Raw genomic sequence first — 23,219 nt, 5'->3', positions numbered from 1 at the left:
CTTGGGCCAACTGGGACCAGCCCAACCTTCAGAGGGGCTGGAGGTCGAGGTCAGCCACGTCTGCATGACCAACTACAATGAAAACTGGCCATCAAGGCTCTGGTGAGCACCCCTGGTGTGCGATGCTCCATGCATCATGTTGCCCATTACCGCCTGGAGAAACGGCTGTCTCTGTAGCACTCCACTGCTCCACTGGGAGGGGACAGCTCCAGGCTGCAAACGGGTGCCTCGGGGACCCGACCCACACCACGGCCGCTTCTTCTCCCCTCTGCTAACTTCAGTCTGCGCCCTTCCACTGCCATCATCTGTGACCACGCATACGGTGGCCTTGATGAGTCCTGTGAATCCTTCTAGTGGGTTATTGAAACTGGTCTTGGGGACCCTGAACTTTGAAACAGGCACAAAGGTATTTGTTAAAATATGTACCTCCTGGTTATCACCTCCACTTTACAGAGAAGAAAGCTGAGGCTCTGGGTGACCTGGTCCAGGTTTCACAGCTAACTGGGGGCCCAGGGCCCCGGCACCCCGACGGCCTCACTCCCCCAGCGGTCAGCACCTGGGACGTGGGAAGCAAACACACGGCGTGCAGTCGTTCCCAACCGGAGTTTATTTGGCGCTTGTCGCAGCGGCAGCGGTGTGCCTAGCACGGCACTGGCTACGTGGGCTCTGCTGCCGCGGGGGACTCGGCACAGGCCTCGGTTGGGCACTACGGGGTCTTGGCTCCTATCAGGTAGTAGAGGAAGGTGAACAGGAGTGGGAGAGATGGAGGGAGAGGCGGGGGCTGCAGAGGGGGGTGAGTCTTGCTGAGGCCAGAGGAGGCCCGTGTGGTGGGGGCTGGGCATGCGTGGCCGTTTGGTTGAGGCGAGGGGTGAGGGTGCTGGCTCCAGGAAGCCTCCCCATCCCCGCGGGCTCTGGCTTCAGCAGGGCCCCAGCCGCTCACACAGCGGGGGCGGGGGACACCGGGGGAAAGGGGTTCGCCTTCACGTCAAACAGTGGGAAAATACATTCTTGTTTGGAAGTATATTGAAAAGACAGCACATGTACCAAAGTCTCTAGAAAAGACGGGACGTCCTTTAGAAGAAGGGAGGGCAGGGTGCCAGGCTCATCCGCAGGGCGTGTGTTGGGGCCGGTCAGTCTCGGCCCACGGTGCACCAGGCAGCTAGTGACGGGGCAGGAGAGAGGGAACGTTGTTGGGGACCCGCAGCACCTCCCCCTCATCCCATGGGGCCGCACTGAGGGGCAGGGCACCACTCCCTCCCCTGCTCCTTGGACCGGGGCTCAGGGCAGGAGAGCGGCACCTGCACCCACACCCCTGCGCCAGCCAGGCCCACTGTGTGGTGCCGGCTGGGCCGCCCAGCAGTGCAGGGGAGGCTGTACGGAGCAAGGCTTTGGGCTCTTTCGGGGAGGGGGGGTACAAAGGTGCTTGCTGGCTGGTCTGGTGGCAAATCCCATGCAGGTGGAGGTGACGTCAGTCGGGCTGCCCTGGCCTGGGGGCCACTTTCTGCGCCCCTGGCCCAGATGCACCACACAGGGCTAAGGGCCCCTTCTCGGTGCTCTGGGACTTCGGTCTCGTCTGAGGCCGTTTCTGTGGCCTCTCCTTTTGTTCTGAGGTTGTAGGGCCAAGTTATGTCTCTGACCCCGTCCTTCCGCTTTGGGACTTGGGGGGTGGCCGGCACCCCTGTTCCTGGCCTCCTCCCCTCTCGGACCCTCTCTGCACACTGGCACTGATATTGAGCACTCCCTTGTGGACTCTGATTCCTGGCAGCTAAGGGAGCAGCATAAAGGGTCATTGGAAGATTCGGGCCTTGGCCTTCCCCCAGCTCAGCATCGGGGCCTGGAGATGGCCGCTGAGCCAGTGGGAACCAGGTACTGGTGGCACTGGCATTGCTGGTCCAGGCCCCTCCCCACCTGCCCTCTACCTGGCACCGAGATCCTGGAGAGGGCCTCAGGCTGGCTCAGCGTGTCCACCTTGACGTGCCGGAAGGCCTTGCACACGGGGCTCTGCAGGTGCCTGCAACACAGGGGGCGCCAGTGAGCCCTTGGGGCTGGGCGGGGGAGCCTCTGGGACAGGCGCTGGGGCTGCGGTCCAGTTCTAATCCCGGCTCTGCCCGGGATGGGGGCCTAAACCCTAGTCAGCCGATGTCAGGCTCAGAGCCATCATGTGAAGGGAAGACGGTCAGGCCCCAGGGAGGCCGATCTGGGGCCCCTGCCGAGCGCATGGCAGGTTTGGGGGAAGAAGAGCTTGTTTCTTGCCTCCCTGTTCGTATCCTCCATGAGATGAGTTTTCTGGGTTTTATCCTCTGGGGCAGCAGTTTTCAAGCAGTAATGGCCTTGGCCTCAGATCCCAGGGCCAGGAACCTGGATTCGGAGCCCAGCGGAGTGGGAGGAGGGAGGGTGTGCCCCATGCTGGGAAACGCTTCCTCCCACTGGCCCAGGGGCCCGCTTCGGCCAATGAAGCCAGCATTCTAGGTCACGGATTCTGCTGGAACCTGGGCTCAGTACTCCCCTCCCCTCTCTTCCCCCTTCATGCCCTCCCATACTATCTGGGGCAAGGGCTGGGGAGCCGGGCAGCCCCACCTCCCTGTGCCTCCCATCACTCAACCAACCGCTGCAGGCCTGGGGCCCACGGACACCGCGGTGCGTACCTCTTCCACTCCTCCTCGGTCTCCCAGAACTCGTACACCACGAAGGTGAAGCCGTCTGCCAGCCTCCCGGCGGCGATGCTGCACGGGGAGAGGAGAGGCGGGATCAGCGGACTACCCTGTGCTGCCCGGGGCTGCCCCCTGAACTGTCAGCCTGGCAGAGGCTGGGGCACCCGGGGCTGTTCCAGGACAGGCAACCAGTGTGCCACCAGCCCAAGGCCATGACCCACACGCTGCTGACTTTCTGTTGGAAGCAACCCACAGCCTCCCAGTCCAGCCACAGAATCCGATCGGTTCAGCATGTACCCCACTGCCTGGAGCAAGGCCTGGCCCCAGATCATGGCCAATACGTGTTTGTTGAATGAATTACAATGAAATGTCATTTTAAAGGTCTAATATTCATTTTCTCCTGTCATGCTCGCCTTCACAACTGTCACTTCATTGAATCCTTGAAACAATCCAGGGAGTCAGAATTGGCTCACTGAGGCTGGGGGAGGGCCCTGCCCTGGGTGGGTGGTCCTGCAGGTCCCAGGTCACTCCTGTGTCACCTGTGTGACAGTGATAGGCCACTCGCCTTGATTTAAACAGAACTGGTGCTACCTGGACATCAAGACAAGGCAAGGGGGTGTTTCCAAGAATGTGGCAGGCCTGAGGGGACTGAGGGCTGACCTCCAAGAGTAGGTCATCTGTAACACTGCCCCTCTGGCCTCTCGCCTGCTCACCCGCTCGCCCGGCTGCTTCTCTTTTCACGAGCTCAGCAGAACAGAGCCCCCGAGCCTTCCTTGGGGGGAGAGCTCTGCCGTGGGTGGGGGCTGCTGTGTGATTACAGGCAATTCCAGGTTTTGCCAGCAGGATAGAAGCGGGGAAACAAGGCTGCTAATAGCATCATTAGTTCATTACGCTCTAGCTGAAATTACAGGCAGAGCTGTGGGCTGGTAATTCAATGAGAGGATGGGGGACCGCGGACGCGAGCCGCCCACTGATCAGATAGAGCCATGGCCCTCTGCCAGAGTTAGAAGGGGCTGCTCAGGGGCCCTTCTCTCCGCGACAGACAAAGGTCATTGGAGCAATTTGGCGCCTCTAAGTGTGGTAACTGCAGAAGATGAAAGCCATCCTGGTGATTGAATTTGCTCAGCTGATGAGGCACTGACTTTTTTTTTCTTTTTTGGCAGTGGGTGCCTCTGGTTGGGAAGGAAGACACAGTAGGCAGGCATGGGGTAGAGGGAGGACATACTATGAAGCCCTACTGTGTGCTCCTGCGTGCAGAGGAGGGGTGGCAAGGCCCCTCACCACTCTACCCCACCCCTCCCTTTGGCCCTACCCCTCCCCAGCCCTGGCCCTCCCTTCCCCCACAGAGTTTACGCCACCACTGTGGCTTTCGGTGCCATCTGCACACCCACCACTCCCCGGCCGCCCTCTCCCAGGACCTCTGCTCTCCTGTGTCTGCGCCCTGCCTGGAGTCGCCAATTTAACTGGCCCAGGCAGCCTGTGTGACTCCTGCGCACCAACACGCCCGACCGCCCCGACTCCTAAGTCAGTGTGCGGCACCAGCTTCTGTCTGGTTTCCCAAGCCAGGGCAGCTCCGATTCCAGATGCCTCGTCTCCTCCTCCCACACCCCTTCTCCAGCCACCAGCAAGTCCGGTCAGATACACACTCCAAGACAGATCCCAGCTCTAACCACATCTCGCCGAGGGCGGGCCCCCTCCCCAGTGGCAGCAGGGCCTCTCCCTCCCCGGCCACTCTGCTGTGCCCGGCTCCCACCCAGCCCTCCTGCACACAGAGGAGACCAGACCACGTCTCCCTCCTGCCTACAGCATCTGCAGTAAGGTCCACCGCACTCCGAACAAGCAGGGCAGAGGCAAGTGGGTTCCGCCCCGACTGCCCTTACTCAGATTCTGTGGTCTGGGTCCTCAGGGCCCAGTGACAGGCAGCCTCTTCCCTCCCCACAGCCCCCTCCTTCCCTGGAAGGGCCCTGCTTCCAGGCCTCCCCAGCACCTACCACCCTTCAGAATCATCTCTTCGCCTGCTCCTCTTCCACCGCCTACAATAAAGCTTCGGCAAGAGCAGCCACCTGATTCACAGCCGCATCCACGGGGCCCCGCCCCCAGGGAGAGGGTGAAGGCACATGAGCTCTCAAGGTGGAAAGAGCAAACTGGAGAGCGAACTGAGGCAGAGAACGGCACAGAGGCCATGGCTACTGTCCTGGGCACGGAGGGGGGGAAGAGGGTCTGGCAGCCTGAGCCTACAGCCCTCGGAGACCACCCTCAGTGGGGGTGAGAGCTGTCATCTTTTGTGAGCCAATCTGGTGGGGCCAGGGCCACCTGGTTCAGCTTTTCCAAGCAGCAACGTAGGCCTCATTAGCTGGGACCAGAAGGTGAGACACTGAGGGGCGGCCGCACAGTGAGAGCAGCAGCTGACACTGAGCAAGCTCTGTGCTCCAGGCCCTGGCCTAGGCCCTTCACACCTGGTCTTCCGTTCGTGGCTCCAGCAACCCCTGGGAGGAGGTCCAGCCAGTGGTCCCACTCCGCAGGTGGGCACGCTGAGATGACCTCACTCACCATGTTTGCTTAGTGGAGAAGAGCCTGCCCTAGGACTTGAACCCCGCTTTCCTAACCACCATTGCTAGGCGCTTCCCTGGGGTACAGGTTGTCCTCAGGGGTGGTCCTGCCCTGTCTGCCACCCCCAGGCTGAGTTCCTGACCACCATCCAGCCCCATAACTACTCACTGGAAGCAGTTCCTGGCTCCAGCAGTGCCCCGCAGGTACTGGCGCAGGGAGTCCAGGAATTCACTCAGCTGCTCGGGGCACACAGCCATCTCCTGCCGGACCAGCTGCAGATGCTGTGGGGCCACGGGGGGGTGGGGAGGGTGGGGGGGGGTGAGCCCTTGCCAGCTCCTTGACGGCACCCTCCCCCACACAACCCTTACCCTGTGGGTAGAGCCCAAGACCCAGCCTCCCTGCACCTCCCACCGGAGAAAACAGGACAATTTGGTCAAAATAAACAAAAGCCCGTGTGCACACATTTTTCATTCTTACACACGAACATTGGCTAAAAAGAATAAGACCTTAAAAAGGCAAATGTAGGTAGCAGCCCCATGAACGCTGAAAAATGGACAAGGGTGTTTAAAGAGGCTCTGTGGGGTCCAGAGCTGCCTGCAAGGTGTCGGGTCTGAGACGCGACAAAGCCAGTGACCAGGGAAGCTCATTTCTGAGTGAATGCACGCTGTGCTGTCAGCGTCTTGTCGATCACTGTGTTCCAGGCCAGCCTTTTTTTGATCAAAGCCCTGGTGTCTCAAAGAACACCGTGGAAGGGGAGGGTGACCAAGTGCTGGGGCTCCATCTCCCCACATGGTGGTCCCTGGAGGGGGGTGGCACGGCCATCGAGCCATCTTGAGTCCTGGGCTCAGGCAGGGATGGGGCCACAGGAGGAGAAGCAAGGCCTCAGGGGAGGGGCCCTCACCATGCTGGTGCCTTCTTCATCCGAGAGGCGCTGCTGCAGGTCAAACCAGAGGGTCTGGAAGAACAAAGCAAGAAGCGATGCTGGAGACAAAGGCCACCTCCACCCGAGAGGCCTCCAGGACCACCACAACGACAGCAGAGCTCCAGCCCATCTGCGCCAAGGTCCCAGGGAGTTTCCCAGGCTAGAGAGAGCTCCCCAGGGGCCAGGCCTCGCTGGACAGGGCTCAGCCCACCCTGTGTGCACAGTGCTGGCTCAGAGAGCACCCTGGGAAGCCAGGCTGGGAGGCCGACCATATCAGAAGTGGCGGGGACCCCTTCTGGCCCTGGCATCTGGGGACACTGGGAGCCAGAGAGACCAAGCGGACCTACTGCAGAAGCCATGAAGGAAGCTCTATGTTTCAGGGGGCAGGTGGCAGGCAGGTCTGGAGAGATGCAGCAATGGGGACACAAGAGTCCCGAATCCAAGATGCTGGTCCTTTACCGTAACTGTCGGCAACAGCACTGCGAGTCCACGTCAACTTACAAATCACTTCAGTCTCAACCCCGGTGCCCCTTAAATCTAACGGTCTGAACGGGGTGTCTGTTTTCCCTGGCCTTCTACAGGTCCTGGGCTAAATGCTTTACCAATACACCCTAGTTAACTTTCCAGACTCCCTGAGGTGGGTGTGCCCCACTGTTAGCTCGAGGGAGCAGGGACCCTTGCAAGATGTTTACGACCACAGGCTGGTGTCCAGAACAGGGCCCAGGATCTCATGAATGCTCAGTGGGCACTACTTTAGCAGGGAAACCGGGGTTCCAAAGGCCACAAAGGGAGCCTGGTTTCACCCCGGGGCTTCTCTCCCCCTGACACAGAATCCTGGTTCTCCCCATTATAACGTGGAGACACCCCCAATAAATGCCACCTCCGCGCCCAGCCCTGTCTGTCTTTCCCGAGGACAGCCTCGGTCTCTGCTGCAATCATGCCCCCAGGTCTTTCTGCTCCCATGGACCACGTGTGTGGCCCACCAGCTTGTTTTTAAGGAAAACAGCCTGGCAGATATATTGGCCTGTGACCTGTGCAGTCACCCCCTTGAAATTCTTAATAATGTTTGAACAAGGGGCCCTGCATGCTCATTTTGCAGTAGACCCTGTAAATTACACAGCTGGTACACCTGCTTTGTAGGTAAAGAGCCAAGGTGTGTTTGCCAGAGGCAAGTCTGTTACCGTTGTTTTACAACCCTGTAGGTGGTCTCCTAGAGAGCAGGGGTTGTAACTGGGTCCCTTGGCTTCTCCTGGCTGGCAGGGCCACAGGAGGATGAGGATGAGGGGAAGATGGGGGAGTCACAATGGTACCCTCATACCTGCTCGAAGCCTGGCGACCCCAGAGCTCCATCCTCCAGCCCCAGGCAGAGCCAGGAATGGCTCCGGTTGGCCTGTGGGGGGCGGGGCCCGGAGCCAGTCCAGCATTGGGCCAATCAGAGGCCGGCGAGTAGGGCCCCGCCCCATCTCCAGGATGCCCAGGTGCTCACAGTTGCCAGCCAGCCGGTTGTTAAGGCGACCAGGGCGCTAAAAATAAGCTTCAAAGAGCCTCCCTCTGCAGGCTCCGGTGGAGTTGTTATGACAACCGGGCCACCGGGTCCACGAACTGCTCCACCCAGCAGCGGCTCTCAGAAGGGGTGATCCCACCTTGGCCTCAGCCCTGCAGGAGGGATCACTGCCATTTCCCTCCAAGTCTCCCCCCCTCCCCGCCAGATCAAATACCTCAGAACCAACCCCCAAACCCATCAAAGTACTTTTTTTTTTGCCCTTTTGCAAAAGATGTAAGAAATTGAGAGAAGTCAGAGAAATGTAAAATTGCTGCAACTCAGGGCTTGGAGATACTTGGTTTATGTAGGTATACAAATATGGTACGTACATCTGTATAGTTTTTGGCACCAGAATGTCTAATAATAATTGTTAACACTGCTAATGTTAAATGCTAACTTCACAGCAGGCTCTGTGCTAAGCCATTAAGACATTATTTATTCCTCACAACAACCCTGGGAACAGTAATAGTCCTTGTTTTCCCTTCTATTGTTAACAGGAAGCATCTGAGGCTCAGAGAGGGTAAGTCACTGGCTTAAGGTCACACAGCTGTTAAGTGGTATGGCCAGGATTCAAAGAGGGCAGTCCGATGCCTGAGTCTGTTTGGAAACTTTAAGGCAACCAGTTTTCTTTATTCCAAGAAATCATCACTGTTATGGGCTGAGTTGTGTTTTTCCCCAACTGAAGGACCAAGCCCCCATACCCCAGAATATGACTACATTTGGAGATATGGCCTTTGAAGAAGTATTTAAGTTAAAATGAGGTCACAGGGGCGGGCCCTAATCCCATATGCCTGGTGGCCTTATAAGAAGAGATTAGGACACAGACACAGAAGGAACACCGTGTGAGGACACAGGGAACAGACAGCTGTCTGCAAGCCAAGGCGGGAGGGCTCTGAAGGAACCAGCCCCGCCCACACCCTGATCTCAGACTGCCAGCCTGGAGCTGTGCGGGAATGGATGTCGATTAAGCCCTGGCCTGTGTACGGTTAAGTGGTGGGTAAGTGGTGATGGCAGCCCTGGGAAATGGACACGGCCTTACTGTGGGTACCTACTGCACGAGCTGTCACAGAAAACATGATTCTGTACAGGCTGGGTCATTTTCTATTACCTGTAGACATGCCATATCGCATTTCAAAGGCTGCAGGCTGCTGGTCACTCAGGCTGTGACTCATCCCTCCTGGATGTCACCATCCCTCCTCACTACCATGCCGTGTCTTAGCTCTCCTGGCCCAGGCCCCTTCGAGCTCCTTGAAGCTCTGTCGCCTTGCCTCCTACAATCTTGCTGGCTACCATGTGCTCCTCGAGACCCCCTCCCTGGCTGCCTGCCCATCTCTCCAGGGCCCCATCGTCCCCCAGGCAGCTCTCCTTGAGCCTGTACAAGGGACGTAGTTCTGGGGTCTGTCCATGTCATGCCCTTTCCCCCACCCCACTGGGTGATGTCTTACCAAGGCTCCCTGACTTCTGTCCCAAACTCCTGGCCTGTCAGCCCTCCCTGGGGGCTGGGACTGTGGAGGGGCGGAGGTAGGGCTGAGCAACCCTACCTTGGTCTCCAGCCGTCCTATCAGCTCTGCCAGACGGCTGATCTGGGCTTCCAGGCCCTCCTCCTTGGGCTCTGAGGTGACTGGAAAAGAGGAACAGAGACCTTGATGTTGGACGGACCCAGGCCTCTGGGATGGGAGCTCTCAGCCTCCCCAGGGGCCAAGCCCTGCCCTCTCCCTCCCAGTTGTGGTCCCACTCGAAGGCCCAGGTCCCATGTGGGCCATTGTCAGAATTTCCCCCGGGACCCCCACCCAATGCCCCTGAGCCTGGGCCACCACGAACTCTTACCAGAAGGCGGGCTCTTCTCTTGTCCCGTGGCCATGAGCTTGCGGCCGGGGGCACAGGGGGCAGTGGGGCTCCCGTGCCAGGTCTGCACCGCGCCGGGGCCGGGCTTGCTGTGGTTCTGGCTGCAGTGGGAGTGGGAGGCACACACACCGTGAGGGAGGCTGTAGTGCCCTGCCCTCTCTGTGCTGCTCTGACCGACATTAAGCACCCACTGTGCGCTGAAACGTGCTCAGTTTACTCCATGGAGCCCATCCCTGTGAAGGCCGAGACCACGCAGCCAGCGGGGCAGAGCTGGATAGGGACTCAGCCCATGCCCCGTTCAGGGGAGGTTTGGTTCCGGGCCCCTGCCCCCGGCTGAATGGCTCACAGCGGCCCATCCCTGGCTGCCTCACTAGGAGTCCATTCAGTGCCCTGTGGGGGGGGGGGGGGGGCGGGGCGGGGGCTGGGTTTGTTCCCTTTTGAAAAAAGGGAGCCTAAAGACAGGGTCCAGAGGAGGCACGTGATGAGACAGCGAAACCTGTGATTCTGACCTCAGCCAGGCCCTAGAGAGAAGGGCCGGGCCTGATGGCCTGACCCCACCCCAACCCCTACCCCGCGCACTGCTGTGCCCACACGTGCACGGCCCCCAACAGGCACACTCAGCTCACCGAGCCCTGTGCCTGGCACAACAGCAGGGGCTCAACCAATGCTCAGCGAATGTCTGAACACCCCCGTGCAAAGAGATGCTGGAAAACTGAGCATAAACATACAAATACGCACTGACATGCATGTCTACATACAACATACACACTCCTATGTGCACGGTCCCGCCCTCTTACACTTCCAGGAAGCGCTGCCTTTTGCGTTCTGGAATCTGTGAACCTGAGAGCTCACGAGCTCCCCTGTGCAGAGGGCAAGCCCAGCTGCCCCACAGTACCAGGAGGACGTGGAGTCTTTGAGGTGTCCATCCCAGCAGCTCTACAAACCAGCAGCAAATTAAATGTGACCATGACCGGGGGCAGTGGGAGTCCCTGGGGCAGCGGGGTTTGATCCACCACTGTGCCCATGGAACATAGCACCCTCAGGGCCTGGAAACGGAATGGCCTAAGGGGACCTGCAGCCCAGGGGAGCTGAAACAGCTGAGATTTGGGGTGGCCTCCCCCTGCCACCAGCCTCCCAAAGTCAGGTCCCAGTGTGTGGGCGGACATGCAATAGAATTAGGAAAGCATAGGAAATCGGCTACGAAAATCCTGCAGCCGTCTTATCTGTTCTACCGCAGGATAAAAATGGCAAGTTTTGAATCAGGATAGTGACAAAAAAGGAAGGCAATCTCTGTCAGCTTCCAGAGCTGTGGCGAACTTTGGGGACCCTCAGAATCACAAGACCTATCACAGATGCAGAGCTCTGGGCTCTGCCCCCAGGGATCTGCCTTTCCCATTTCCCAGGGGACTGGGCTGCAGGCGCTCAGAGCAGTATCATCCAGCAGCTTTGCAGCCACATCTGACTGCTGCCAAGCCCCTCAGCTACTGAAAACAACCCCCCCACCCCCATCCCACAGCAACCGGCACCCTGCCATGCCCGGTCTCTGCCTGGGGAACCTGCAGCCACACACAGAAACTCAAACATCAGTAATGCTTGACCCACACACCTGGCTCTTGCTCCCGTCTATCTTTATTCCCCCCTTATGCCAGGCACATCAGGTGCTCTGGAAAGAACAGGCGGGGAGAAGTTGGTCTCATCTCAGGACAGTAAATTCGAGGGCTCGTGGCCCCCCAGAGCTGGCACTGCTGAGCCAGAATCATCCCTGCCCAGACACAAGGCTCGCCTCCGCCACCGTGTTCCAAGCAGAGGGGGGACCCCAGGAGCTGTTCCGTGGCTTCGAGGGCACGCAGATAAGGCCTTAGCACTAAATAACACTGTGAGCCCTGGCTGGCGTAGCTCAGTGGATTGAGCGTGGGCTGGGAACTAAAGTGTCCCAGGTTCGATTCCCAGTCAGGGTACATTCCTGGGTTGCAGGCCATAACCCCCAGCAACCGCACATCGATGCCTGCCTCTCTCTCTGTCTCTCTCTCTCTCCCCCCGCCTTCCCTCTCTAAAAATAAATTAATTAATTAAAAAAAATTAACACTGTGAGAAAACCACTCCACGTCACATCTCCTCAGCCCTCTGAGAAGGTCTGACTTGGTGCTGCTCTGCCCGCAGTGCCGGGGTCCAGGCCCCCGTAGGGAGCGGCCTCAGGACGCCCACGGACAGCAGGTGCCAAGTTTTACAGTGACTTCGTCCATGGCCCGTGATGCTTGTTTTCCAGTTGTGGTAACCACATACAGTTTCCAAAATTTATTGCCAGTTTTCAAAAATAAGTCAAGCAACAGAATAGTCAAGTAAAAATAATGTGCGTGGTGTGGGGTTGTGGCAAACTGATTAGCGTCTAGGAAATAGCGGTAACTGTACGTATGCCTTGTAGGTCATGCTGCCTGCACCCTGGGCACCGCCTGCACCCGGGTGTCCCTCTAAGCGGACCGTACCTTGTTCAGTCCTCACGGGCACTGAGGAGGTAGGTACAGAACCGTCTCCATTTCACAGGTGTGCAGCAGCTTGCCCACGGCCACCCAGCTCTCAGGCACAGAGACACCCCTGCCCCGAGCAGCAGGTTGGCACGTGTAGGTGCGCAGCGTGCCCCCGCGTGGCCCTGCGAGGTCCCCTGGACGCACCGGATCTGGCTTGTCTGCTCTTCAATGGCCTCCACCGCACTCTCCACGGAGCTCAGCAGCGACTGGATCTGATTGGCCGTCTCCTTCAGGAGGAAGCGGGTGACGAACTGGTCCACGTTGCTCCCACCCTCGTACACCTGTGTGGGGAAGAGAAGGAACACAGGAGGTGAAAGGGCTAGGGAGGAAACTCGGGTATGGGGTCGGACAGAGTTGGGGGAACACTCGAGGTCTGTGGGAAGCGGGGCCCAACCCGCTATTTCCCATGGACTCAGGGACCAAGGTCTGAACCCTGGCTTCACCGATTACTGGCTCGGGGACTTCTATGGCCAGGCCAGCAGTCACTGCAGTGTCCACCTTTCAAAGTCACAGTGAGGATTAAATGGCAAAATACACATACGTGTAAAATGCTCAGCACAGGGCCTGTCACGTGGCAAATTAACAAACAGCCACTGCTGTGATAAAGACGATGGTGGTAACCACAGTAAAGATGGTGACGGGGTGACAGTGTAGACAGTGACACGACGGAAGGGGTGGTGACGTTAACGAAGATGGTGGTGGTCGCCGTGGTTATGATGAAGTGATGACGATGGTGGTGGGGATGGCGATCAGTGGGGCTGCTCCTGAGGTGGCTGCGGACGGGGTAAAATATTCGGGGAGAATTCACAACCTCCTCCCCCTGCCCCCTCCAGGGAGGACTTCGGGCTCCTGGGCCTTCACACCTGCCAGTCAGACAAATGAGGGAGAATGAAAAGCAGCCGAGAGCTTGCACTGCTCCCCAAGGAGAGTGCCAGAGCCTCAGCGCTCAGAGGGAGGGGCCGGAGGGGGCCCTGCAGGGAAATGAGGGAGAGCAGAGGCCAGGAGGAGAGGACTCTGGGGAAAAGATGGACAAAGAGGGATTTCTGTAAGGTTTGCTCTGGAGACCTGAGACAGAATGTCCCCTTTTGTTAAGAGTCTGCAGCAAAGACATTTCTTCGGGTTTCTGGAGCCCCGAGTCTCTCTTGGCTGCACAAGGCTTCACAGCGGAAGGGAGAGGGCTCTGGTTTAGCCGGGGCACTGAAGGATGAGGGCAATCAACATGCCACGGTGCTGGGAGACGCCGGTCCCAATCCCCTGCGCTGCTCTCCTGCCTCCCCCGCCAGGCCTGACCTTCCACAGCCACCTGCCCCGGGGAATTCTGGAATTCTGCCCGGTCTCGGGCGAGGCAAGGGAACACAGGGCTCTCAAGGAAATCAAATTAAACCATCCATCACTCTGACTGGGAATTAATTAGAAATAATTACACTATGGGAAACATGGCTAGACAGAGAAATGGAGGCAGGGGTGGGGAGCAGGGGCAGAGGGGTGCGGTGCAGCGAGGCTGAAGCAGGGGAGCACCCGGACGAGGCGCTGTGAAGGGGAATGAGTTGGGCCGACCGCCAGACCGGGCGTGCTGGGGGGAGAACGAATCTGCGGGCTCCTGGGAGCCTGACGCCCTGCAAGGTCAGCTCTCCTTCCTGGCAGACGGGTGAACTCACACACAATCCAGTGGCCAATGGGCTCTGGACAAACAATGGCCCAAAATGAATAAGATCCTTGGTGGTGAAAAAAAAATTAAACACAAAGAGAAAGGCTGCTAGAGGCCATCCAGCAGGAAAGTGAGCTCAAGTCAGTGGGTTAGAAGTGCCCAGGTCAGTGAGTGAGGGTGTGTCTGCTCAGGGGTCCGAGAGTGTAGCTGGTTAGTTAACTTCCAGAAAGACAAGTTATTTTCAAAGGAGTCAAAATGCAGCTTTTACAGATTTCTCTTCCACCACCATCGCTGCCTCAGCTAAAGCCAGCTCCACAGATTCCAGAGGAAAAGGATCAGATCTAGGAATTCTGCATCTCATGGGCAAATTACTCATTTGCAGTGTAACAGGGAGATGTTCAGAAATCTGCAAATCTATGAAATTTTCCCGAATGAGCGCCGTTCCCGCAAAGAATGCCTAGGAGTTTCTCCCGAATTGTCTGGGCTGGTGAGCCCGAGAGGGATTCTTGAACAGGAAAGTTGGGAAGTGACGGCGACTGCCCACGGGAAGCGTTGAGGTTGCAGAGGTCAGGAAATAAAATACATTAGTCACTAATTGTTAAATTTTAACGACACCAAATTAAATCAATAGAGTGTGAAAGTGTGGAAAAATAACTGGAACTCTCAAAAATCTCTTTAACTCCACAAAAGGGAATAGGACGTATTTTTATTCGCTAGGTTTAAAAACAGAATTATGAATGTTAACAACGTATGTTTTAGAAGTCACTAGTGGAATGAAAACTGGAATGTTCATCTTCGAAATTATGATCAGTGCTATAAACCACACCGACCACCAGAAGACAGACTGTCCAAGAGAGGAAGCATGAGCACCTGGGGAGAGGGAGGTAATGACAGCAGTCAGGCCAGACCACATGGACCACGGCCCGGACTCCCGATGGAGAGACGCAGCTGGAGGCACCTGCAAACCAGATAACTGATGGAGAAGAGCCTGCAGGTTCCACAACCAACTTTGATCAGGGGAGCAGGGTGAGATGCAGTGCCACCCTCGCGGTAGAATGGGAATGAGAAGGTGTTACATGCTCAGGGTGACAACGTAATGACAAAAGGTGCAATGAGTAATAAGGGCCTGATGTTAATACATCTTCGTGCAGGGAAGGGGTGTGCAGGGGAGAGGGTATCGCTGAACACGGCTCAGGGGGCCCAGATGGGCATGGCCGCTCATAAAGCAGTTCCACCTTCTATCAAGAGCCTGGTGCTGCTCATATTCTTTGACCCAGTAATTCCCCACTTTTGACAACGTTCCTTAAGAGATAATGCAGCCCTGGCTGATGTAGTTCAGTGGATTGAGCATGGGCCTGTGAACCAAAGGCTCACTGGTTCAATTCCCAGTCAGGGCACATGCCTGGGTTGCAGGCCAGGTCCCCAGTGGGGGATGCATGAGAGGCAACCACACATTGATGTTTCTCTCTTTCTCCCTCTCTTTGTTTCTCTCTAAAAATGAAGAAAAATCTTAAAAAGAAATAAAAGTCTTATTAAAAAAAGAGATAATGCAAAATGTGGACACATATTTATGACCTGGTGTTATTCAACAGCAAAAATCTGGAAATCTAATACACCCAACAAAAGAGGTATAGGAAGTAAACTTAATTCATATTATTTAAATCAATGCTTCTGAACAGTTTTAAGGGGAAAAGGGTTAAAAAATCTTAGGGAAAAAAAGCAGAAAACAAATTTTTGCTCACAGAACAATACTGACTATATTAAAGAAATGCACATGGGGAAAAGGCTCCGAGGTAATAAACTAGAATGTGAGTAGTAGTTAGGGACAGTGGGAATTGGAGTGAATCAAAATTTTTCTTTATTCTTTTCTCTACTTCCTGAAATTTACATGTTGAATATGTACCACTTAAATAATAAAAACATGTATCAAAGGTCTATAGTTATCAAGCTACATGGCTAAACATATAAGAAAAAACATTAAAAACATAAATTGCAAACCACAGTTCAGTGTGAGAAATTAGCTCATCACTGTCCCATGGACAGATAAATTAAACAAAAGGGCAAAAGACACTGTGAGGAAAAAATGTGGAAGCCTTTAAAATGGGCTGAGAAGATTACTGGGTTTCCTGTCTAGTACACCCTCCTGGGTTATCTACATCTTCCTCGTTTTGCAGCTCCTTTTAAAACTTGAAGACAAAAAGATTGGTAATGATGCAAATACTTCCCATCCACAGAAATGCATCAGAATTGTGTCCGCATCACACGACGGATCGCGCCCTGCAGACAGGGCATCTACTCACAGACTCCTGACACTCTCCTGGTTGCCCACATGCACAGCGTGTGTGCTTTGGAGTCCCCTTTGCACCAGGTGCAACATCTTACTGGTTCTCACGTTAATGAGTGAGTTAAAGGAGATCACGGATATATGTGCATTTTACATTTGTCCGAGGGACACAGTTTTACCTTTTTGCAAAGTTGTCTTTTAACAGCATAGGTTTCATAACAATGAAATAGCTATTGTTAAATTTTACATTCTGAAAATATGGTCCACATCTTCTCAAGCACCCATGAGATACTTATAAAATAAATGAAATAATATGTCACAAAGAAATCACAACACATTACAAAAACAGAGTGGGAGCCTTCCCGGTCACTGGGGTCACCCCAACAGCGTGACCTCAGGGACAGCCAAGGGCGGAGACTGCTGGAGAGTGATGTTAAAATCCGCGGTTGCAGGGAATGTGTCGTTCAAAGGTAAATGCGTGAATTCAAACGTTATTACAAAAAACTTGAGCATTCTAGTTCACATGTGAAAGAAGAAGAGCAACAACAATAAACCAAAGGAAACAGGAAGAAGAAAATAAGAATGATAAAGACTAGAAATACAGAGGAAACATCATGAAATTTAAATAAATGTGTCAGGAGCTTGATATTAGAACAACGAGCAAAACTCTGCCAAATATAAGTTCTTAAAATGTAGCAAAAGAGGACAAAAATTAAAACAAGAACTGAGCTATACAGAGTGTTTTATTGGACTTAGTGTGCTTTAAGTGCCTATTTTGTATCATTTTAAATTTCTAAAAAAATTTTTATAATTGATCAGCCCTGGCTGTCGTAGCTCAGTGTATTGAGCGCGGGCTGGGAACCAAAGTGTCCCAGGTTCGATTCCCAGTCAGGGCACATGCCTGGGTTGCAGGCCATGAGCTCCAGCAACTGCACATTGATGTTTCTCTCTCTCTTTCTCCCTCCCTTCCCTCTCTAAAAATAAATAAATAAAATCTTTAAAAAAATTTTATAATTGATCATAAAACTGATCATGCCCATGAGAGTTTTTAAAAACTATACTAAAATGGACAGAAAAAGTAAAAAAAAATTAACTAAAACTAGGATTGACCTTAAAATAACTATTAAAATAATCTCCCCCCATTTGATACCTGACCCAACCTGCATAGATAAATTCTTTCTATTTTTGAACAGAAAAGTAATCCTGTTAGAGAGATTGATTCACACGCAGAAAATATTCAAGGCCACCTACAATTCATTCCCAGAGTGTCATCGATTTTCGGTGCCCGATCTGAGACAGAGATAAAACGCTCAGCTGGTGACAAGGACTCAGCAATGTGATGAAAGAATAATGCCCCAATTAGGGTTTATCGCAGCAAGCTAAAGGGCTGTTCAATTGGAGCGAATCTAATAATAGAATCCACCCCATCAATAGCTTCAGAAAACTCATAGGATTGTTTTACAAAGACCAAAAAGGCATTTGAAAAATTTCACTACCACCTTCAAAGACAAAATTTAACAAAGGGAATGCAAAAATAATTTTTGAGCAGGCTGAAGTGGATCCTAAATTAAGAGCTGGCACTAATATTATAATTAGTGGAGAAATACTAGAGAGATGCACTTGAAGATCAAAGGCAGAACAGGGACGCCCGGCCCAGCACCATGGCGGTGTTCAGGATCCGGGGCAGTGCGAGGGGCACAGCGAGAACTAGGAGGAACCCGCAGAAACGAGGAGACGGCCGCTGCCGCTCACAGCTGATGGCCTGGCTCCATATGGCCAAAAGCAAACAAGTCATCTGAAACCAACAGATGCAAGAGATGCATGCGAGATAATCCACAAAAGGAATTCTGCATTTCTACACCCCAAAATTGGTTAGGAAATATGCAAGAAACGCCAGTTGCCGTGGCAACAACCTACTGTCACCACCACGAACAACGCTCCACAGGCCGTACTGAGCATCAAACATGCATGATGAATGAGAGCAGAATCTCCCAAAAGAGTCCACGCTGTGCTGGTAGATGTCAACGTCCTGTGCGGAGCGAAGACTCAGAGCACATCTCGGAAATGTTTACGACCAAAACCCAGAAGCAACTATGGATGTTATCAACAGCTCGGGACCACACTGCCGAGAAGTGGCCCCATTGAAAGATGAGGAAACAGAGGCTCAAGGAGGTGGTTTCAGCCCCAAGAAGACCCGAGTGGGCGATGGTGCACCTTGCACAGCATGCTGGGAGCAGGTCTGGGGCCGACACCCTTGACAAGGTGATTCGGATTCTAGAGTCTGGGTCTTCCCCACTCCGTTGTAACCCACTGCCTGCCTTGGACTTCCAAATAGCAAACAGTCTACAGGATGAATGAGGAAAGGGAGTGTGTTTTACATGTTACTAAAAGAGACTTTAAAACACCAAGACTCAAAACAGCATGACACTGGAAATGTGAGTGGTGGAGGCTCAGGGTGCGGCTCAGCTATTTCAGGGTATGGGAAGAAAGTCCTCTGATGTACCGCAGAGCAGTAGCTGAGTAGCATTTGAAAAAATGTAGCCCTGGCTGGCATAGCTCAGTGGATTGAGCTCGGGCTGTGAACCAAAGTGTCGCAGGTTCGATTCCCAGTCAGGGCACATGCCTGGGTTGCAGGCCATGACCCCCAGCAACCGCACATTGATGTTTCTGTCTCTCTCTCTATCTCCCTCCCTTCCCTCTCTAAAAATAAATAATAATAAAAAAAAGAAAGAAAAAAGAAAAAATGTACAGACCTAGTCTTACCCGTGCCTAGGCATGCAAGAGAAGCCTAATCATAAAAACTAGTGGTTGCCTTTGCTCTGTGCCAGTTTCTGTGCTAAGCAGCTCGGAGACCTTCATTCAATCCTCATGAGGATCCCACAAAGTGAATGCTCCCATTCCACAGATGGAGGAACCGAGGCTCAGAAAGGGGAGTGACTGGCTCTGGGTCCTTCAGTCAGGCCTGGCTGACTTCTACAGGGAACCTGTCTATGTGGCAGTGGCGAATGTAGCCCAGTCCCCAATTTGGAAAACTGACAGGGAGCAACGTCGGCACACAGGAGCCAAACCCACAGATGGGTTTTCCCATGGGGAACCAGGCCTACGTTGTACCTAGGCTGCTATGAGGCTTGCTTTTGCTAAAACTCCCTCACCCTGGATTGAGGCAGCAAATGTTTACTGCAAGTAACTTCCTAAAATCTGTCCTAAACCTCCCAAGTATGCAGTGTAACCAGTTCAACCACTTTTCCCCTTGATCTGCAATATCCTTCTCTTTGAAGTAATTAGTAGCAACATTCTTTCCTTTGTTATCTGTAAAAGGTAACCACCTAAAGCGAACCTGTGCATAGTAAATGAGGACCATCCTCAATGCAATGTACCTAAAAAAACAACAAAAAAAAGCCTGTCCAGGCAGGGGTCGGGGCTCTCTCTCACGCAGAGAGCGGCCATGCCGTCCTTTTTCTCCACAGGACTTCTGCAGTCCATGTGAACTTGTTCCTTGCAGCCACAACACATGGACCTCGAGGGCCAGAGTCCGCATCAGCTTCAACAGCCTAGCTCCCTGTCCTCACCCAGCAGATGGTGCTGGCTTTTTCTGAACTCCCACGGTGGCTGCAAGCCCTTGGGTGTCTAGGTGTCCCTGACAGCACAGCCCACTCCCAGGGTGCCTTAGTCGATGTGCCCAAGAGGCTGCCCCTACTCCTGGCTGACTGACACTCGGGTCACTCCTGGGTGGGCTTGAAGTCCCATGCTGTGCCCTCTACCTTCTGACAGGTCCCTGACTTGGTTTCCCCTCTCATTTTAGCCAGCAGGTATGGCTGTCTGGCTACAACTCTGCAGAGTTTACCCTTCTGAGCCTCAGGAAATTCACTGTACCCCTTCTCCATGGATGCAGAGGAAGAACACAGCTTGCTTGCCCCCTCTGGGAGCTGCCAGCCCAGTGGGGGTACAGAGCCAGGGGCAGGAAATGAAGCTTGGGGTGGGCTGTTTACGCTCACCTGAGCTGCAATGGAGAAGGTGCAATCACCACTCCCCCACCATCACCTGGCCTTATCTCCCAGCCTTCTGTCCTCTTCCAGGTCATCAATGCAAACGAGGAGGAGACAGGACCGTAGGCGGAGACCTCTCTCTAGGACATGCAGGGAGTCCCTGCACTCCTAATGGTTCCACTGCCCAGCCCATGGCTTCAGGCCTGGACAGGCGTTCTCATACCAGACACCACCCGATTCCTCGGTCCAGCTCACGTGTGTGAACCTGCCCTTCCCCTTCCCGCCTCATAACCCTGCTGTAGCAGGGAACGAGACTGGTAGGTATGAACACTTGTCCGGGGCCCCAGAGGCCTGGCCTGCCTGCTGATCCCTGTCCAGGACTCGGTCCCAGGCCTGTGCCCGGTTCTGGGAAAGGGTCTCACCCTCCGAACCGGACACCAGACACGGGGGGGCAGGGCCATTCACGGAGCTGCTCCACTCACTTCACAGTTTACTTCAGCTCCCTCTTGGAGCCCCAAGCAAAGCCCACCCAGAGCCAGGCCCACCCAACACTTACCACAAACCCGGGCACCCTTGGGTGTGGATGCCCTAGAGAAAATCTGGAATTAAAGCCTAGACCCCCAGAGGCCACCCACACCTGCTGACCTTTTTGGTGTAGCCCATAGCCTTCAAGACAGAATGATTCAAGGTCTCCAGGGAGGCCAGGACGTCCTCATAGTCCCCCATGTGGTCCACAAAGTAATCTGGGGGAACAGGAAGCAAAGGTCAGGCGTCATAGGAGGACCCTGCCCCTCTCACCAATCTTACCTGTGCCCTGCCCCTCCCCCCACACCTCCAGGTCCCTGCAGAGCCTAGCTGGGTACCTACCGCACAGCTCCTTGGTGTCCACGTGGCTGCACAGAGAACAAAGGAGAGGGGGACTCAGAAGCCGCTCCGTCCCATCCCCCTGCCCTCCCTCTGCAGTGCGCACAGCCCATGCAGCTGGTACAACACCCGCGTGCCTTCTCCCCCCATTCCATTCTCTGGCACCGTGAGCCCCACTGTACAGGTGAGGGTGCAGCAGATAAATGGCCCCACCCCCTCCAAAGGACGGGGCAGGGATTCACGTCTGCCCCTCTGTCCATCTGACCCCTCCCACACCACCCACCCCGTTTTCTCTCCCCAAGTCTGCCGACCGCATTGTGAGCAGCTGGGACCAAGGGATGGAGCTGAGGCAGGGCCCAGGACAGGGAGGGGAAAGGGATGAGGGGGCACGGCCACTACAGGCCAGGCCGAAACAAAACCCTCCAGAGACTTGCTGCCCCTGGGCATTCTGCCTTCCGGGTCCTGGGCCTGGGCCCGCCTCCTGGATCTCCCCCTAGCCCTGGGCTCTGCATCCCCTTCCCACAGCCTGCAGGGAGAGGATCCCGTCCTTCCTCAGAGGAGGCTGAGCCGAAAGCCAGCTCTGCCCGTGAAGGTGCGTGTAGCAAAGGGGGCTCAGGACAGAGATGCGTGACTCTGGCGTGTGCTTGGTGGGCGCCCAGGGTCCCCGAGTGTCTGTGCAGGTTCCAAACCTTCATTTTCTGGGCCCCAGTGTCCTCACTGAGGGAGGAGGGCCTGGCCTGCGACAGTGAGCTCCGTGCCACCCAGGTTTCAACCAGGTGCCTCTGGGACAAAGCTCCTGTGGCCAATTAACCGGTTCAGAGGCTTTGCAAGCTGTCTCGGGGGTTCCCCTCATTTGCATGTCATAGTCAAAGTTCCGACAAGTGTTGCAGAAAGGAAGCCTGTTTAATTGTGTTTAAACTAGCATTTCACCCATCACTCTGATCCGTGTGCGCTGTTTTGGATGGAAAGCCTATTCAGCATCCCAGGAGCACATGTTTACAGTTCCGACCCGGGGAGCGCCGAAAGTATTCCTAAAGGTCTCTGAGTTTTGACCTTCTACGCATTGGTGAGCGCTCCCCACCCCTACCCCCTCCCGCCGGCTGTCCTGGCTAAATTCTCAAACCAGCACCTCTTTCTCGCCCACCCATCTGGCCCACCACAAAAGGCACCAAATGAGAATGAAAAACCAATGGGCACCAGCCCTTTCAAAGCCCCGCAGGGGCTGCAGGAGCCTCTCGGAGACCTCCAGATACAAAGCCTGCAGCCAGCAGGGGGAAGCTCCGGCTTTCAAGTGGCCGTTGGTGGATCACCAGGCCTGCTCCATCTGTCCCGCCCTGGTCCCCAGCCCCCGCCCCCCACCCCAGGACACTCTCAGCCCCAACCTCTGGCCCAGGCCCCCACTGTGCTGGGGCCCTTGCCTACAGGCCTGGTGGCAGCTCCTTGTTCGAGCCCTCTCCAGCCTGTGTCAGGGGACCCCAACCTATCAAATCTGCCCTGGGCACCCTCCCAGGAACCGTGGTCACCTTCCCTGGAGGGGGCCTGAGGAAGGTGGCCAGGTATCTATCAGGTGGAGAAGGGGGCTCATCCTGCTTGGGGAACCCCAAGGAAATTACAGTACGTGATCGTCGAATCGCTCTGCCGTACACCTGAACCCAATACAAAGTAGTACTGAAAGTAAACTAATGTCGAGAAAAAAGTAAGCAGAGTTAGGCTTAGCACTGGGGTGAGGTTTGATTTCAGATGGGGTCCCCTGAGGTCAAAATGACAGCACTAGTGCTGGGCCCAGGAAGAAACCCCAGGCGCTGGGTCAGAGCTGGGCGGAGTTAGCAGAAGGGTGACCTGACCGCCAGCTTCCCGCTTCACCAGCCTGTGTACATTCTGCAGAATCTAGGGTCTCTCCATTCGGACGCGTGTGCTCAGGAAAGACCAATTTGCCAATGCGGTAGCAACCGGCCCACTCCCTGGATCACCCCAGTAGCAGGGTGGGGGGCTCTGACTTCTGGATTAATGAGTTGGGGGCCTGCAGGGCACCTGCACCTCCAGGATGATGGACAGTGGAGGCTGGCCCCTGGGGGAGAAGGAAGGTCCCTCCCAGACCCGCTGGGCACCCCTCTCCAGCAGCCAGGGCTCAGCTCACTTGGTGTCATCAGAGTCGATGGTGTGGAAGAGATCCTCCAGCTCCGTCTCGTTGAGGACGCCATCTGCAAAGAAGAGCTGGAATTCCTCCAAGGACAACTTCCCATCGTCTGCAAAGAAAGGAGGAAGGAGGAAGAGCGCCTGGTGTCTGAGCCATAGGATATCCTCAAATCCAGACAACTCCCAAACTACGGAACACATAAACCCCAAACCCCAGCAGCTAATCCCTGCCTTCTGGCTAATCCCCAAATGAACCAGTAAACTC

At 55.0% G+C, this 23,219-nt stretch overlaps 1 protein-coding gene across 2 annotated transcripts in view; it reads right to left on the bottom strand.

Annotated features, from left to right (window-relative positions):
* Nucleotides 1-590: 590 nt before the first annotated feature.
* NECAB2 (N-terminal EF-hand calcium binding protein 2) overlaps nucleotides 591-23,219 on the bottom strand; it is a 30,119-nt gene continuing 7,490 nt past the window's right edge. For both annotated transcript variants that reach the window (XM_036012280.1, XM_028501870.2), the window contains exons 3-13: nucleotides 22,956-23,064; nucleotides 20,822-20,847; nucleotides 20,600-20,697; nucleotides 12,181-12,317; nucleotides 9,494-9,612; nucleotides 9,208-9,287; nucleotides 6,103-6,156; nucleotides 5,370-5,482; nucleotides 2,646-2,723; nucleotides 1,920-2,011; nucleotides 591-1,159 (exon numbers count right to left, since the gene is read on the bottom strand). In XM_036012280.1, the coding sequence (XP_035868173.1) occupies nucleotides 1,131-1,159; nucleotides 1,920-2,011; nucleotides 2,646-2,723; nucleotides 5,370-5,482; nucleotides 6,103-6,156; nucleotides 9,208-9,287; nucleotides 9,494-9,612; nucleotides 12,181-12,317; nucleotides 20,600-20,697; nucleotides 20,822-20,847; nucleotides 22,956-23,064 (935 nt within the window). In that variant the 3' untranslated portion in view covers nucleotides 591-1,130. The remainder of the gene's footprint in view (nucleotides 1,160-1,919; nucleotides 2,012-2,645; nucleotides 2,724-5,369; nucleotides 5,483-6,102; nucleotides 6,157-9,207; nucleotides 9,288-9,493; nucleotides 9,613-12,180; nucleotides 12,318-20,599; nucleotides 20,698-20,821; nucleotides 20,848-22,955; nucleotides 23,065-23,219) is intronic.

Source organism: Phyllostomus discolor, chromosome 12 (assembly GCF_004126475.2).
Source record: "Phyllostomus discolor isolate MPI-MPIP mPhyDis1 chromosome 12, mPhyDis1.pri.v3, whole genome shotgun sequence".
Classification (NCBI taxonomy): domain Eukaryota; kingdom Metazoa; phylum Chordata; class Mammalia; order Chiroptera; family Phyllostomidae; genus Phyllostomus; species Phyllostomus discolor.
This window is presented reverse-complemented; position numbering and strand designations above follow the sequence as displayed.